The following is a 16,356-nucleotide window of genomic DNA, read 5'->3' as shown; positions in this document are numbered from 1 at the left end:
GGCGCGGGCGGGGCTGCGCCCGCCGCTCGCCTCGCGCAGCAGCAGCAGCAGCAGCAGCACCCGCCCGCAGCGTCTGCAGCTGCAGCAGCAGCAGCGCCTCCCGCCAAGGACGACCGCCACCACCACCAGCAGCAGCAGCAGCAGCAGCAGCAGCAGCACGCCCACGCGCTGCACCAGCAGCCCGACGCGCGGGCTGCTGCGGCCGCGCCCGGCGCGCCCGCCCCGGCCGTCGCAGGAGCAGCAGCAGCAGCAGCAGCAGCAGCAGCAGCAGCAACGGACGGACCCAAAACGCTGCTCACGCAGCTCCTGGGCATTCCCGAACAAGCTCTTGCTGCGCTGCACCCTTTGCTGCTGTCGCTGGTCCACTTTTTTAGGTCTTTGCGTTCGCGGCGAGGGCTGAGCCAAACGCTCTTCATCGTGGCCAGTCCTTCTGCTGCTGCTGCTGCTGCTGCTGCTGCTGCTGCTGCAGCGGCGGGCGGCGGCGGCGCTGCCGGCGTGGACTCCGCAGCCGCAACAGCCAGCCCCGGCACCGGCGCTGCAGCAGGAGCCACCAGCCCTGCTGCTGCTGCTGCCGCCCGACGACGTGCTGCGATGCTGCAGCAGCAGCTCGTCTCCGGAGCAGCAAAAAACATGGAAGAGACAGCAATTAAAATTCTCTCCGCTTATGGACATGGCGGGGTTTGGGAGTCTCTTTTGTCTGTGTTCGATTCCCCGCGGGCCTCCACTTTTGCTGCTGGGGCCAGCCCCGCAGCAGCAGCAGCAGCAGCTGCTGCTGCTGCGACCGCGAACAACACGCCCGCAGCCGCAGCAGCGGAAACCGCCAAGGCGTACCTGCACAGACAGCAGCAGCAGCAGCAGCAGCAGCTGCAGTTAGCCGGAAGACCCACAGGGAATGCTGCGCTGCAGCAGCTGCTGGTGACCCCCGAGGCTTCCGCCAGCCAACCGCCAGCAGCAGCAGCAGCAGCAGCAGCAGCAGCAGCGGGCGGGGGCGGCAGCCCTCCGGCCGTGTCTGCTGCGCTGCAGGCGTACGGGTGCCCCCCGGGCGTGTCGGCTGCTGCTGCTGCTGCAGCAGCAGCAGCAGCAGCAGGCGTGGCAGGCGGAGACCCCAGCATCGATATGGCAGCAAGAGTCAGCAGCGGGACTTGGCTTGTCTACAGATATGAACTTTGCAGAAGTCACTTTTTGCTGGACAGCTACATAAAGGCTTTATTTCGTTTCTCGCTGCTGCAGCAGCTGTTTCACTCCCACTGCGTGAGTCAGCAGCTGCAGCTGCGGCTGCAGCAGCAGCTGCTGCTGCTCCAGGAGAAACGCACCAGGAGCAGCAGCCCCACCCACGGGCCCGCCGCCCAGGTCCCGGCAGCAGCAGCAGCAGCAGCAGCAACAGCAGCCGCTGCTGCCAGCAAGCTGCCGGCGCTGCCCATGGCGCCGCAGGAACTGCAGCAAGAGCTGCAAAGCATCCGCCGAGATTTGCTGCTGGGCGTTGCTGCTATATTTGAAGAGATACAGGACGACCGCTATTTGCTGCCGGTGCTGCAGCAGCCGCCACAGCCTCCAGTGCAGCAGCAGCAGCAGCAGCAGCAGCAGCAGCAGCAGGCGGCGCAGCAGCAGCGCCAGCGGGACGGGGCTCAGTCGCCGCCGTCTTCTTCCGCGGCTTCGCCGTACAGCGACACCATCAGCAGCAGCAGCAGCAGCAGCAGCACAGCAGCAGCAGCAACTGCTGCTGCTGCTGCAACAGCAGCAGCCCTTGCTGCGTCGGAAGAGCCGACGGGATCTCCCTCCGGCTGCAGCAGCCCGGTGGGCGTCCGCTCTTCGGGAGCAGCAGCCACCGGAGAAGCAGCAGCAGCAGCAGCAGCAGCAGCAGCAGCAGCAGGGGGGCTGGCTTTAGAACTGGAGTATCTGTCGCCCGTGGGCAGAGAAGGCAGCAGCTGGCTTGTTGCAGCAATTGAGGGCCACTTGCTGCTGCTGCGGTCTCACCGCTGCTGCCAAGAAGGAGGCTGGTGGTCCACTGAGTTTCTTTCTCGGCGAGATGTCCGGACCACTGTGCATGCAGATTTGTTTTTGCTGCTGCCTCTTTCGGTGCTTTGTGGGGCGCTGAAGCGCCCCTGCAGCTGCAGCAGCAGCAGCAGCAGCAGCAGCAGCAGCACGGGCAGCAGCAGCACCAGCAGCAAGTGCACCACCAGCGACGCGACCGACGCCGCGGCGTCGCCCGCCGACAGCTCCGACGCAGACCGGCAGCAGCAGCAGCAGCAGCTGCTGCTGCTGCAGCAGCAGCAGCAGCAGCAGCAGGAACAGTGCAGGTGCTCCTGCCCAGCGCACGCCCAACTGGCCGCCGTATTTGAAGAGCAGGAGGGGGAGCTGATGAGCAGCCGCTGCAGCGCAGCAGCAGCAGCAGCAGCAGACGACAACTGCTCGCAGCTCTTCGACTGCAGCAAAAGAGGTGCTGCGCTGCTGCTGCCTGTGGCTTTAAGAGACACAGCAAACGTGTTGTTTTGCCCCTGCAACTTCGTGACGCGGCTGGCGGTGCTGCGGCCGCAGCAGCAGCTGCAGCAGCAGCTGCTGCTGCTGCACCAGCAGCTGCTGGACCCCCTGCTGCCGCTGCTGCCCCTTTCTGTTGCTGCTGATTGGAAAAGAGATAGTGTTAATGGGGGGCCCTTTTTGCTGCCTTCTTCTGAAGTCTCGCGGCTGCGGACTCTGTCTCGAATAGCAGCAACAGCTCCCTGGTGGCACGCGCGGGCGCGGCAGATCTACGAGCAGCAGCAGCAGCAGCAGCAGCAGCAGCTCGCGCTGCTCCCCGCGCAGCAGCAGCAGCAGCAGCAGCAGCAGTACCTGCAGCAGCGAGTCCCCATACAGCCCCTCGTCAAGCGCTGCAGGTACTGCAGCTATTCGGGTCTTGCTGCTGCTGCGGATTTGGTGCAGTCCGTGGAGCAGTCGGTGCTTGCTGCTGCTCATTGCTGCAGCTGCTGCAGCAGCAGCCCCTTCCCGCCCGCCCCCGTCCCGGTGGACCCAACTGCTGCTGCCATTGCTGCTGCTGCAGCAAGCAGCAGCAGACACAGAAAGCCCCTCACTGCAGAGCAGCGCCGGCGGGCGCGTGCTGCTGTTGCTGCTTTCATTACAGCAGAAGAGCGCTGCGAGGCAGCATTTGCTGCTGCAGCAACTGCAGCACAGAGCAGCAGCTGCATGGGCATGCTGCTGCAGCAGCAACACTTGGCGGCCCAGCAGCAGCAACAACTGCTGGTGCAGCAGCAAGCAGCTGCTGCTGCTGCAGCAAGGATGCATGCGTCGGATTTGTCAAGAGCAGCAAGTTCACCTCAGGGAGTTCTCTCGCTGCTGTCATCTTTTGCTGCTCAGCATCAGCTCTCTTCGCTGACTCCGCAGCAGCTGCTTGTGCCTCCGTTTGTGCAGCAGGTGCAGCGCATGCAGCAGCAGCTGCTGCAGATGCAGCAGCGGCTCATAGGCATGCCGCAGCAGCAGCGGCTGCCGCAGCAGCCGCAGCCGCAGCAGCAGCAGCTCCTAATCCAGCAGCAGCAACAAAGATTCCCCCATCAACTCCCGCCATACACCCAAACGCAGCACCAGCAACAGCAGGTGCAGCACCCCCAGCTGCAGCAGCAGCAGCTTCAGCAGCAGCAGCTTCAGCAGCAGCAGCTCCAACAGCAGCAGCTCCAACAGCAGCAGCAGCTGCAACAGCAGCCGTACCAGCAGCAGCGGAATCCCAGACTGCACCCGCAGGAGCAGCAGCACCTGCAGCTGGCTCACCAAGGCGACCACCAGGAGCAGCCACAGCAGCAGCAGCAGCAGCAGCAACAGCCGCAGCAGCAGCAGCAGCAGCAAGTGCTGCAAATGCAGCACTTTCAACAACAGCAGACGCTGCAGCAAGTGCAGCACCAGCAGCAATTGCAGCAGATCTACAGACCGCCGCGGTCTCGCACACTGGACGGCGGCAGCAGCAGCAGCAGCAGCAGCACCGGAGCTGAACAGCGGAGAAGCAGTGGCAGCAGCAACAGCAGCAGCGCAGGGGCCACGTGCTTGGAGAGCTCCTTAGCACCGTTGGATCCTCAGCAGCGGCCGCTGGAGCAGCAGCAGCAGCAGCAGCAGCAGCAGCAGCAGCAGCAGCAGCACCTTCAGCAGCAGGTGCTGCTGCACGGAGAAGAGAGCTTCATGGTGCGGCAGCCAGAAACTGAGAGGCGCAGCAGCCGGCACAGCTACAGCAGAGACAGCAACAGCAGCAACGGCAGCGGCAGCAACGGCAGCAGCAGCAAAGCTGGTGGCAGCAGCGGGGCTGGTCACTCCAGCAGTAGATCTAGGGTCTCACGCACCGCGCAGCAGCAGCAGCAGCAGCAGCAGCAGCAGCAGCAGCAGCAGCAGCAGCAGCAGCAGCAGCAGCAGCAGCAGCAGAAGCCGCCGCAACTGCAGCCACAGCTGCAGCCTCTTCCTCAGCAGCAGCAGCAGCCGCAGCCGCAGCAGCCGCAGCAGCAGCAGCAGCCGCAGCAGCAGCAGCAGCAGCAGCCGCAGCAGCGGACTGCAGCTGCGCAGCCACCTTCACGGCGGTGGTGCGACAGTATCGATGACAGCTGCGACGAATACTATGGCTTTCCACAGGAGCAGCAGCAGCAGCAGCAGCACCAGCAGCAGCACCAGCAGCAGCCGGAGCCACAGCAAGTGCAGCAGCAGCATCTGCAACGGCAACAGGAGCAGCAGCAGGAGCAGCAGCACGAGTCAGTTGCCGCTGGTGTTGGTCATGTTGCCCCAGAGCTGCTCTTTCACAGCAACAGCAGCAGCAACAACGTGAGCAGCAGCAGCAGCAGCAACGGCGACTGCAGCAACCGCAGCAGCAAAGGAAATGGTGTGACTGGTCGTGCAGCGGAGGTGCGCAATAGCAGCAGCAGCCACGGGAGCAGCAACAACCACGGCAGCAGCAGCAGCCACGGCAGCAGCAACAGCCATGGTAGCAGCAGCAGCCACGGCAGCAGCAGCAGCAGCAGCAGCAGCAAGGGTGATGCGTTTGCGGCAGCGGCAACAGCACAAGACAACGAGGCCACCTCTCCGTCAGCAGCAGCAGGAACAACTGCTGCAGCTGCTGCCGCAGACAATGATGCGGCGTCGCCCTCAGCAGCAGCAGCAGCAGCAGCAGCAGCAGCAGCACAAAGGAAGCAACCGAAAGATCGCGTTCCTTTGAAGCACAGAGCTGAGAAGCAGCTATATGTCCCCGGGGCCCTTCGGCGGCAGCGGCAGGAGCAGCAGCAGGGGCCTTCTGCTGCAGCTGCTGCAGAAGCGCCGGTGGCGGCCTCTGCTGCTGACGCCAGCAGCAGCAGCAGCAGCAGCAGCAACGGAAACGGCTGTGCGGCCGCGGGAGACCACAGCAGCACAGCAGGGCCTCTCTTTGCTGCCTCTGCCCCTGCGGCTCCCGTCTCGACAAATGAAGAAGTGCGGGGAGCTGCTGCTGCTGCTGCTGCTGCTGCTGCTTCTGGTCGCCGCCCCGCAGGAGCAGCGGCAGCAGCAACGCTTAAGGACGAAGCCCGCAGCGGCAGCTGCAGCAGCAGCAGCAGCAGCAGGGACAGAGACTCGATGCAGCAGCGGCACTGGCTTGTTGAGCAGGTGCAGTGGCGAGTCTTTCACCGCTTTTCTGCTGCGTCAGCAGCAGCGGGAGCAGCAGCAGCAGCAGCAGCAGCGCCTGTGCCGCCACTCTCGCCAGCAGCTGCAGCAGCAGCAGCAACAGCACCTCTGTCGCCGGCGCTTTCACCCGCAGCAGCAGTGTCGCCTTCTGCTGCTTCTGCTGCTTCTACGGACCGTTCTGGTTTCTCTGCACGACTTGAACATGGAGCAGCAGCAGCAGCAGCAGCTGCTGCTGCTGCTGCCAGTGCAGCTGCAGCGCGAGGTAGACGGGACTCTGCTGCCGAAGGGCGCAGCAGCAAGAGCAGCCACAGCAGAAATGGCAGCAGCAACGCCAGCAGCAATAGCAACCACGCGGGCCCGAACCACAATTTTGCTGCTGCTGCTGACGCTGCGTCAGCAGCAGCAGCAGCAGCAGCAGCAGCAGCACCAGGGAGGCAGCCAATAACACGCCTGCAGTCGAACACAAGTGAAGAAGGCAGCAGGTGGAGCTGCAGCAGTCCCTACAGCAACAGCAACAGCAACGGGCGCAGCAGCAGCAGCAGCAGGAGCGGCAGCAATCTGCCTTCGAGAAGCAGCAAGAGCCGACCTAGCAGCAGCAGCAGCAGCAGCAGCAGCTGCGCAAACAAGGGCCAAGTGAGGCTGCTGCACGTGGCACTTAATGGCATGCGGCGCTGCGATAGAAGCACCCCGAGCCCCACACAGCAGCAGCAGCAGCAGCAGCAGCAGCAGCAGCAACAGCAACAGCAGCAGCTGCTGCGAGAGCCAGCTCTGCACGGTAAGCCTGATGCTTTAAATGACTCAGAAGTTTAGGGCTGCGCACAACAGCAGCAGCAGCAGTTGCTGCTGGTGCTGCTGCTGCTGCTGCTTGTGCTGCTGCTCCTTCCGCTGGCTGCAGCTGAAGGGAAGCCCTCATTTCTGCTGCCGACGCGAGTGAGTGAAGCGGCGGCGCAGCAGCTGCTGCTGCAGGTGCAGCAGCAGCAGCAGCAGCTTTCCCGCTGCTGCAGCTGCCTTTGCAGCTAATGTTAAGTGGAACGATTTGAGCTGCCGCTGTGTCGAGGTGTACATACACCTCAACACCACGTTTCTGCTGCTCGGCAGAAGGCCTGCGGCATGCTTCTCATTTTATACTAAGTAAACTGGCCAATTGCATTTATACTGAGCCAGCAGCAATGCTGCAGCAGCAGCAGCAGCAGCAACAGCTGCTGCGGAAGCAGCTGCTGCAGCAGTAGCCGCTGCAGCGCAACTGCTGCAGCAGCAGTAGCTGCTGCAGCAACAGCTGCAGCAACAGCGGCAGCAGACTGCAGCAGCGGTTCGTGCTTCGGACAGAGGAGCCACGCTAGAAACTAGTTAGCCTAGTGGCGCTGCTGCTGCTGCTTCCAGTTAATGCAGTGCTGCTGCTGCTGCTTCTAGTTAATGTAGGGCTGCTGCTGCTGCTTCCAGTTAATGCAGTGCTGCTGCTGCTGCTTCTAGTTAATGTAGGGCTGCTGCTGCTGCTGCTAGCTTACGTAGTGCTGCTGCTGCTAGCTTACGTCGTGCTGCTGCTAGTTTTGCTGTTGTACTAGGGACTTTTGTGCTGCTGTTGCTGTCGCTAGTTGTTACTACTGCAGCAGCTGCTGCTGCTGCTGCTAGTGTGTCAGCTGCAGAAGCAGCACGAGTGGCAGCAAACAAAGAAGCACTTCGCAGTCTAAATGATTCAGTCGCAGCAGCAGCATCAGCTGCTGCTGCTGCTGCAAACGGCGTTGCTGCATACGAGATACATAAGATGTCCCTAGTCACATTCGCTACAGCAGCGGCAGCAGCAGCAGCTGCTGCAGCAGCAGCTGCTGCTGCTTAGCCATTGAAACGCGTAGATGGTGCTGTGCTGCAGGAGCACGAGCGGCGGCAGCACTTGCTGCGGCGAGCGCTGCTGCGGCAGCTGCAGCAGCAACTTCAGCGGCAGCAAGAGCAGCAGCAGCAGAAGCCATAACAGCTTCACTTGCTGTTGCTGCTGCTCCTCTAGGGAGGGTGAAGCGGGGCTTCTCCATCGCCCACTGATATCTGCAGCAAAGACCGAACGACTGCAGCAGCAGCACCAGCAACAACAGCAGCAGCAATTATTGCGGGAGCAGCAGCAGCAGCAACAGCAGCAGCAGCCAAGCGCAACGTCCCTCCAGCAGCACCAGCTCCCAGCAGCAACCGCAGAGAAAACGGCCCCACGCTTCAGCTGCAGCAACGGCAGCAGCAGCAAAATCAACAGCAGCAGCAGCAAGAACAGCAGCAGCAGCAGCAGCAGCAGCCACTTGCCTTGTCTGCAAATGGGGCACTTGTTCGTCTGCAGCCTCATAATGCCGGCGCACTGAAGAGACACCAAATCGAAAAGTTGCTGCTGCTGCTGAGGTGTACGTACACCCCAGGGAAAAGCTGCTGCTGCTCTTGAGGTGTACGTACACCCCAGAGTCTAGCTGCTGCCGCTTGTGAGGTGTACGCGGAGCGGCGAAGACGACAGCAGAGAAGAAAAGGGGAAAAAGGAGATAAAAGAAAGAGAAAAAGATCAAAAAGAAGCAGAAAGAAAAGAAAAAAGAATATAAAAGATTAAAAAGGATAAAAAGAAGATTTAAAAAAAGAAAAAGGAACAAAAAAGACCAAAAGAGCTCCGAAAGAAGAAACGAAGAAGCAGAAAGAGCCCGCGAAAGCCAACAAGAGAAAGAGATAAAAGGAGGCAAAAGGGAAGCAACAAAAAGGAATAAAATAAATAAAATAAATGAAATAATAAAACAAATAAAATAAATAAATAAAATAAATAAAATAAATAAAAATAAAAATAAAATAAATAGAAAGTGCTGCTGCCTCACCTCGCTGCAAAGGCACATGTGGCGACACGGCAAAACTGCTGTTGTCCTTTCCTCCGCCAAACAGATCACGCACTCCCTGCAGCCGCACGCAGCCACAAACTGCTGCTGCTGCTGCTGCTGCTGCTGCTGCTGCTGCTGCTGCTGCTGCTGCTGCGGTGGCTGCTGCTGCGGTGGCGAAGGTGGGCGAAGGGCAGCAGCAATGCGGGATGTGCGGGAATGAAAACAGCAGCAGCGCGGAAGAAAAGAGCAGCAACAGCAGCAGCAGCGAAAGCAGCAGCAGCAGCAGAAGCAGCAGCACGGCCTCTCACCTCCCAGAAAGATTCTCTTCCCCTGAACTTAAACGCGTAGGAGCAGCAGTTGCTGCTGCGTCTCCTGCTGCTGCTGCTGCTGCTCCGTTAGTGAGCTCTGTGGTGGCCTGGCGCCGACGGCCAAACCCTGGGCCGCCATCAATACCGAATATCTCCTGTGCGCAGCAGCAGCAGCAGCAGCAGCAGCAGCAGCTGTTGCAGTAGCTGCAGCAGCAGCTGTTGCAGTAACTGCAGCAGCAGTAGTAGCTGCGGCAGCTGCAGTAGCTGCAGCAGCTGCAGTAAATGCAGTAGCTGCAGCAGCTTAAGTAGCTGCAGCAGTAGCAGCTGCGGCAGCACAACAATGACAGCAGGAGCTGCAGCAACAGCTGCAGCAGCAGCAACAGGAGGCTGCTGCTGCAGCAACAGCAGCAGGCATCCTTACTTGGACCTCAAAGGAACGCGATCCCAGCTCCACTCTTTGCTTGAGGACACAGAGGCGCCACATAGTGGCCACAGGGTCATGGGCTGCAGCAACTGCTGCTGCTGCTGCTGCTGCTGCAGTTATGCTGCTGCTGCGGCTGGGCGATTCAGTCTCGTCTGGCCCTTGCTGCTGCGATTTAGGACTTGTGCTGCTGTGGGGTGACTCCTGCAGGACAAAGGCCACACTGGTCAGCTGCTGCCGCACCCCTTCTGCTGCTGCTGCTGCCACTGCTGTTGCTCTGAGTCCCCCCTCTGTCGCTGCTGCTGCTGCTGCTGCTGCTGGAGCAGCAGCTGCTGCTTCAGCTGTTTCCTCTGGAGAAACAGCTCGCTGCGAAACAGCGCACAGACGCACGCATTGAGAAATGCAGCAGCAGAAGCAGCAGCAGCAGCAGACGGATCGGCAGAAGGCGGCGCAGCAACAGCTTCAGGCATCGAAGCAGCAGCAGCAGCAGCAGCAGCAGCAGCAGCAGCTCACCAGGCGTATCAGCAAGTCGCAGTCTTCTTCTTGCTGCTGCGCCGGCCCTTTGGCCCTCAGGAATTCAAGGCAATCCGAAGCCAACGGCGACTCTGCAGCAGCACGCAAGCAGATCTCAAAATTATACTGCAGCAGCAACAGCAGCAGCAGCAGCAGCAGCTGCTGCTGCTGCTGCTGCAACAGCAGCACTCGTGAAGGGTCACTAGCTGGTTCTATTCCATATCGCAGTAACAAACATCGCATCTGCTGCAGTTAGCTGGGTGCTGGGGCAGCAGCAACAGGGAAGAGAAGCAGCAGCAGCAGCAGCAGCAGCAGCAGCAGCAGCAGCAGCAGCAAACCTTGTGGAGCAGCTTCGTATAGCTGCTGCAGGCCTGCGCCGAACCTTCTTGGCGGCGAAGCAAACATGCAAGGGGGCTCATTGCTGCACAAGCAGCAGCAGCAGGAGAGCAGCAGCAGCAGCAGCAGCAGACGTCGAAAATATACAAACTTCAGCAGCAATCAAAGACCAATCAAAGACACAACGCAGCAGCAGCCGCAGCGGTTAGCGTGCTGCTGCTGCTGCCAGAAGCAGCTAAGCAGCAGCAGCAGCGACGCTACGAGCGGTAGGGCGAAGTCAGCAGCAACTCAATGGCAGCAGCAGCAGCAGCAGCAGCAGCAACTACGCAAACACCAGCAGCAGCAGCAGCAGCAGAATTGGCAACAACAGCAGCAATAGCAGCAGAAACAATAGCAGCAAAGCCACCGACAGGGCTTGCCAGGCAGCAGCAGCACCAAAATAACACTACCAGCAGCAGCGCAAGCAGCAGCAGCAGCGCAAGCAGCAGCAGCAGCAGCAGCAGTAGCAGCAGCAGCAGCAGCAGCAGCAGCAGCAGGTCCTACGAATACTGGGGGTCTGGCTGCCTGGGAAAAAAGAAAAGAGAGACATCGAGGGGACACAAACTGTCGAAGCGGAAGGAGACGCAGACGCGGCTGTCTTGCTGCAGCGCAGCAGCAAACAAGCCAGTTGGAGAAGTTGTTTTTGAAAATAATAAATGAGTTAATTTAATTTAATTAATTTAATTAATTTAATTAGTTTAATTAATTTAATTAATTAAATAAAATTAAGAAACAGCAGCAAAGTGAGCTGCTGAAGTGACGCGAAGCACGCGGGCTTAAACGAACAGCAGCGACGCGCTGCTAGCAGCAGCAGCAGCAGCAACAGCAGCAGCAACAGCAGCAGCAGCTGCTGCCAGCGCGAACGGCTGCAGCAGCAACAGAAGCGCACCTGCAGATGCAGCAGTGGCAAGAGCAGCAGAAACAGCAGCAGCAATGGCGCCAGCAAGGGCAGCAGCCAGCAGCAGCAGCAGCAACAGCAGCAGCAGCAGCAGCAGCAGCAGCAGCAGCAGCAGCAGCAACTTACAATACTTGCTGCAAGCGAGGACTTGATAAGGTTAACCGGATTTCGGACAATAAATGTCTTCTGTACAGACAGCTGAGGCAAAGGCGGCTGCTGCGACTCTGGCCCTGTCATGCCGCCCTGCAGAAACACCACAAAGCTGCTGCTGCTGCTGCTGCTGCTGCTGCTGCTGCTGCTGCTGCTGCACTGGGGAGCATGCGTGCGGCAGCAGCCGACAGAAATAAGCAGCATCGGCAGCAACGCCCACAGCTGCAGCAACAGCTGCAGCAGCAGAGCAGCAGCCAAAGCAAGGCCGGTAGCAGACGCAACAGCAGCAACTACAGCAGCTGCAGCAGCAACAGCAGCAATAGCAGCAACAGCAGCAGATGCAGCAGCTCACCGTCGGGCCCCCTCTTGCGAGGGAGACGACTTGTTGCTGCGCACAAACAACACACAGGTTCAGCAGCTGCAGCAGCAGCAGCAGCAAAAGGAGCAGCAGCAACTGCGTAGCCGCAGCAGTACCAGAAAGAGCAGCAGCAGCTGCTGCGCCTCATGTGCTCGGAGCCAAAACTGCAGCAGCTGCAGCAGCTGCAGCAGCAGCAGCAAGAGCTGCAGCGGGAAGACTAATTAAGAAAAAGAGGCCAACAGGAGAGCAAACGATGCAACTTTGAGAGAGACAAACATTAAGTTGCTGCTGCTGCTGCTGCTGCTGCTGCTGCTGCTGCTGCTGCTGCTCTCACAGGACGGATGGAGAAGGACCCCTGCCGGCTGGTGCGGCTGTGCGCCAGACCCATTGGGACGAACAAGAACAGTAATTGCTGCTGCTGCTGTTGCTGCTGCTGCTGCTGCTGCTGCTGCTGCTGCTGCAGCTAAATATGACTACCACAGTGGCAGCGGCCGCTGCTGCAGTTGCTGCTGCTGCGTCCAGGGAAATGGAGGCTTCTTGGGGAGCTCCCGTTGCTGCTGCTTCCAACTTCGATTTGCGGCTGTTGCTGCTGCTGCTGTTAGCACCGCAGCAGCAGCAGCTGCCGCTGCTGCTGCAGAAGGCTGGCAGAGGCCGCTGCTGCAGTTTCAGTGGAAGGCTGTTTGCAGAAGCCTCTGAATCTCCCCCTAGTAGCCCAGCTGCTGCTGCTGCTGCTACTGCTGCTGCTGCTGCTGCGTGAGTAGCAGCGAGCTAAGTGGCCGCTATTGTTGCTTCTGCTGCAGCTACAAGTAAAAATATTTGTATAAATGTTTAAAAATGTCACAAAAGTAGGGGGCAGATGACCGATGCTGCTGCTGGCGCCGCCGACCGCTGCTGCTGCAGTTGGGGGGCCCCGTTGGCTGGAGCGAACAGCTGAGGACTGCTGCTGCTGCTGTTGCTGCTGCTGAAACTGCAGCAGCAGCAACTTTCATGTAAATTTTGTGGAGTTTTGTTGCTTTTCATAAGATTTTTCGCCGCATCTGCCTTCGCGGCCCGTGCTGCTGCTGCAGCGGCTGCTGCTGCTGCTGCTGGTGCCACACCAACTCGCGCTGCTGCTGCTGCTGCTGCTGCTGCTACTGCTGCTTCCCCCTGCGATTGAAATGATACCCAGAAGGCCCACGGCCATTCAGCTAAGCGACGACGAGCTCGCGGCGATAATTACGGGCATTCGCCCTCACCTGCTGCCGCAGCTGCAGCAGCACCAGCAGCAGCGGCTGCAGCAGCAGCAACAGCAGCGGCTGCAGCAGCAGCAAGAGCAGCAACCAAGCGGACGGAGGACAGGAGACGAGGAAGTGCAGTGGGAGCCGACGCTGCAGCAGCACCAGCAGCAGCAGCAGCAGGCGCAGGAAGGCAGGACCTTCACCCCGCTCGAGCAGCAGCAGCAACAGCAGCACCAGCAGCAGCAGCCGCAAGACCAGCAGCAGCAGCAGCAGCAGCAGCAACAGTAGAGGCTACCTTTGTGGCTCTCTCCACTTGCTTTCACTCGGGCTCAAGCATTTGTCTCAGTGTCTAGACACACGGAGAGGCAGCAGCAACAGCAGCGAAGGCAGCAGCACCAGCAGCAATAGCAGCAGCACAAGTTGCAGCAGCAGCAAGAACAGCAGCAGCAGCAGCAGCAGCAAAGTGGCTGTCTTGCTGGTTCTCCTAGGGCTCCTGGGCCCATGGAACTTGCTGCTGAGGGCCCCTTTGTTTATTATTTGGGTTTTATTTATTTTCAAATTATATTTTAATTAAAAGATTGAATTTAATTATTTCATTTGGCTAATTTGTTGAATTTATTCTTTTTTCTGCATTCGCAGCGTCTGCTGCTGCTGCTACCAGCAGCAGCAGAAACTGCTGCTAAGCAGCAGCAGCAGAAACTGCTGCTAAGCAGCAGCAGCAGAAACTGCTGCTAAGCAGCAGCAGCCTCTCAACTTATTCTTTTCATTTATTTCATTATTTAATTTCTTTGCTTTTTCATTTTCTGCAAACAGCAGCAGCTCAAAAGATCAAGAAGCAGCAGCAGCAAACTAAGGACGCAGCCGCTGCCTCCCTTCTGAATATCAGGGCTCCAGACTAGGGTTTAGGGTTTAGGGTTTAGGGTTTAGGGTTTGGGTTGGGCTGCTGACGCGCGTCTTTTTGCTGCTGGGCCGCAGCATGCTGGTAGCTGCCTAGAACGCGCTGCTGCTGCTGCTGCTGCTGTTGCTGCTGCTGCTGCTGCTGCTGCTGCTGCTGCTGCTGCTGCTGCTGCGGGTGCCTGTGACTAGCAGCACCACGAAAAAGGATTTAGGTTTGATAAAAGAGTAAAAGGGAAATAAAACAAAGGGTTCTTTTAAAATAAATAAATTAAAAAGGAAATAAAAGAAAAGGTCTCTAAAAGAATAAATAAAAAAGAAATGGAGAAAAAAAGCTGCAGCAAAAAACTTGCTGCTGCGCCGATGTAGCTCAGTCGGTAGAGCGCGAGGCTCTTAACCTCGTGGTCGCGGGTTCGAGCCCCGTCGTCGGCTTTTTGTGCCAAATTTGTGTCTTTTTGTTTCGTTTTTCATTTAAATCAAAAACTAAATAAAAGCCAAATTACAAAACTTACATTTTGAGATATTCAGCAGCTTCTTTGCTCCGTTTTTAGCGGCGGAACCCGCGGATCTTGCTGCGGTGGGGGAGGCAGCAGCCGAAACCGCAGCAGCAGCAGCAGCAGCAGCAGCAGCGTTTCAGCGAGTTTCTCACTTCTTTTAGCGCTTATTATGAATTTAAATCTTTCCATTTTTCTTCTTTTTATATTTTTAATTTCTTTTTGTTTTATTTTGAACGCGGGAGCGGCAGTTTTGCACAAGGAGAAAGAAACAGACATGCTGGCTCAGTTGGCGGGCTTGCTGCGTCTGCAGCAGCAGTTGTGCTGCTGCCTCGCTGCAGCACAAATTGCTGCTGCTCAGAACCTTTCTAGATTCAAAAGCTGATTAAAAGAACAAAATAGTATTTTAAAAGAACAAAATAATACTTTTAATTTTATTTAGAACCTTTTTAGTTCAAAAAGTCCTTAAAATATCTCGAAATGAGCACTGGTGGGGTTGTTGTTGCTGCCAAGGAGGCAGCAGAGCAAAAAAATAAGACCAATTCAAAGCATTAATATCCTTTATTTGTTTTTTATTTTATTTTATTTCTTTTTAATTAAAACCATAAACAAATAATTAAATGCAGTTTCCCTTTTTTTCCTGTAGATCCAGCTCCATGGGGGGCCCCACATCTGCAGCTGTGGTATTAAAGAAAGCAAACTTTTATCTTTTCTACAAACTCATTATTATCTGCTTCCGCAGCCTCTTGAAGCCTTAGCTGCTGCTGCTGCTGCTGCTGCCGTTGCTGCTGCTGCTGCTGCTGCTGTTGCTGCTGCTGCAGCTTTCGGTGTCTTCGCTGCTGCAGCAGTGTGCTGCTGCCTACTTCCCGCAGCGCCCAAAGGAACCCCCGAGAGCTTCGGGGCCCCAAAAAGGTTAATTTAAGAAACTAAAAAGCAGCAACAGAACAGAGCAGCAGCAGCAGCAGCAGCAGAAAACAACAGCAGCAGCAAAAAATTAAAAACAAGGAAGAATTGTTTTAGAAGTTGAAAAGCAGCAGCAGCAGCACCAAAAGAAAGCAGCAGCAGCAGCAAAAGCAGCAGCAAAATAAAGCAGCAGCAGCAGCAGCAGCAGCAGCACTAGCAAAATAAAGCAGCAGCTGCAGCAGCAGCAGCAGGAGCAGCAGCAGGGGCAGCAGCAACAGCAGCAGCAGCAGCAGCAGCAAAAGAAAGCAGCAGCAAGAAACTGATTTGAAGAAAAAGCAGCCGACGACGGGGCTCGAACCCGCGACCACGAGGTTAAGAGCCTCGCGCTCTACCGACTGAGCTACATCGGCGGAGTTTGCTGCTGCTGGCAGCTCCGCTTTTCTTATTTTTGTTTTATTTATTTTATTTAAAAATAAAATAAAAGAAAAAATAAATTATTTCATTTTTAATTTAAAAGGATCTCTTAAAAAGAGCAGCTAGCTCTGGCGCTGCTGCTGCTCCACTTGCTTGTTTCTCGTCTGCAGCAATTGCTAAATCGCTGAGTAAACAAATAAAGGACTCCTCAGACTTATTGCTGCTGCTGCTGCTGCTGCTGCTGTTGCTGCTGCTGCTGCTGCTGCAGTTGCTGCAGCAGCTGCACCAAACCCCTTCGCCGATGTAGCTCAGTCGGTAGAGCGCGAGGCTCTTAACCTCGTGGTCGCGGGTTCGAGCCCCGTCGTCGGCTTTCTTTTTGAATTTGAATTAAATTGATTAATTTAATTTAATTTAATTTTCATTTGCAATAAAATTGTATTTAATTAAATTCAAGGACTTCCTTGAATGTCTTCGTGTTCGGTTTTGCTGCATTCGGCTGCAGCGCCGGTGGCACCAGGTGTACGTACACCTCGAGGTGTACGTACACCTGAACTTGCTGCACACGGGAAGCAGCAAAAAGCAGCTCTAAACGCCGGCTGAACTGCAGCAGAAGGACTCGCTATTTGTTGTCTTTGCAGAACCTGCAAGTTCTTTGAAATAAATCAGAAATATTAATTATTTAAAGCGGCTTTACACGAGCTGCTGCTGCCAGCTCCGCTGCTGCTGCTGCTGCTGCTGCTAATTCTGCCCTTGGGAGCTCGCGCGGCCCTTGCTCTTGTCAGTGCTGCTGCTGCTTGCTGCTGCGCTGGGAGCTGCCTGTGCCGCTGCTGCTGCTGCTGCTGCTGCTAGAGCAGCACTACTTGATGCAGCTGCTGCTGCTGCTGCTGCTGCTGCTGCTGCTGCTGCTGCTTGAGCAGCACTACTTGATGCAGCTGCTGCTGCTTGAGCAGCACTACTTGATGCAGCA

At 57.3% G+C, this 16,356-nt stretch overlaps 3 protein-coding genes across 3 annotated transcripts; 2 read left to right on the top strand and 1 right to left on the bottom strand.

The window, feature by feature from the left end:
- Positions 1 to 591: 591 nt before the first annotated feature.
- On the top strand, positions 592 to 6,633 carry ENH_00077080 (hypothetical protein, conserved; the record flags this gene model as incomplete). The annotated part of the gene is made up of 2 exons (XM_013582637.1): positions 592 to 6,388; positions 6,509 to 6,633. 2 exons carry the CDS (start codon positions 592 to 594, stop codon positions 6,631 to 6,633), a joined length of 5,922 nt encoding a protein of 1,973 aa, XP_013438091.1.
- A 761-nt stretch (positions 6,634 to 7,394) lies between these two features.
- ENH_00077070 (zinc finger (C3HC4 RING finger) protein, putative) lies at positions 7,395 to 11,855 on the bottom strand (the record flags this gene model as incomplete). Its single annotated transcript, XM_013582636.1, has 10 exons — positions 7,395 to 7,670; positions 8,445 to 8,520; positions 8,753 to 8,907; positions 9,174 to 9,539; positions 9,687 to 9,778; positions 10,025 to 10,107; positions 10,566 to 10,663; positions 11,086 to 11,202; positions 11,462 to 11,497; positions 11,802 to 11,855. 10 exons carry the CDS (start codon positions 11,853 to 11,855, stop codon positions 7,395 to 7,397), a joined length of 1,353 nt encoding a protein of 450 aa, XP_013438090.1.
- Positions 11,856 to 12,624: 769 nt separating this feature from the next.
- On the top strand, positions 12,625 to 12,972 carry ENH_00077060 (hypothetical protein, conserved; the record flags this gene model as incomplete). The annotated part of the gene is made up of 1 exon (XM_013582635.1): positions 12,625 to 12,972. One exon carries the CDS (start codon positions 12,625 to 12,627, stop codon positions 12,970 to 12,972), a length of 348 nt encoding a protein of 115 aa, XP_013438089.1.
- Positions 12,973 to 16,356: the final 3,384 nt, after the last annotated feature.

This window comes from Eimeria necatrix, genomic scaffold, assembly GCF_000499385.1.
Source record: "Eimeria necatrix Houghton genomic scaffold, Enh_scaff7, whole genome shotgun sequence".
NCBI classification, from domain to species: domain Eukaryota; phylum Apicomplexa; class Conoidasida; order Eucoccidiorida; family Eimeriidae; genus Eimeria; species Eimeria necatrix.
The sequence above is the reverse complement of the archived record's forward strand: the minus strand, read 5'-3'. Positions and strand labels throughout refer to the sequence as shown.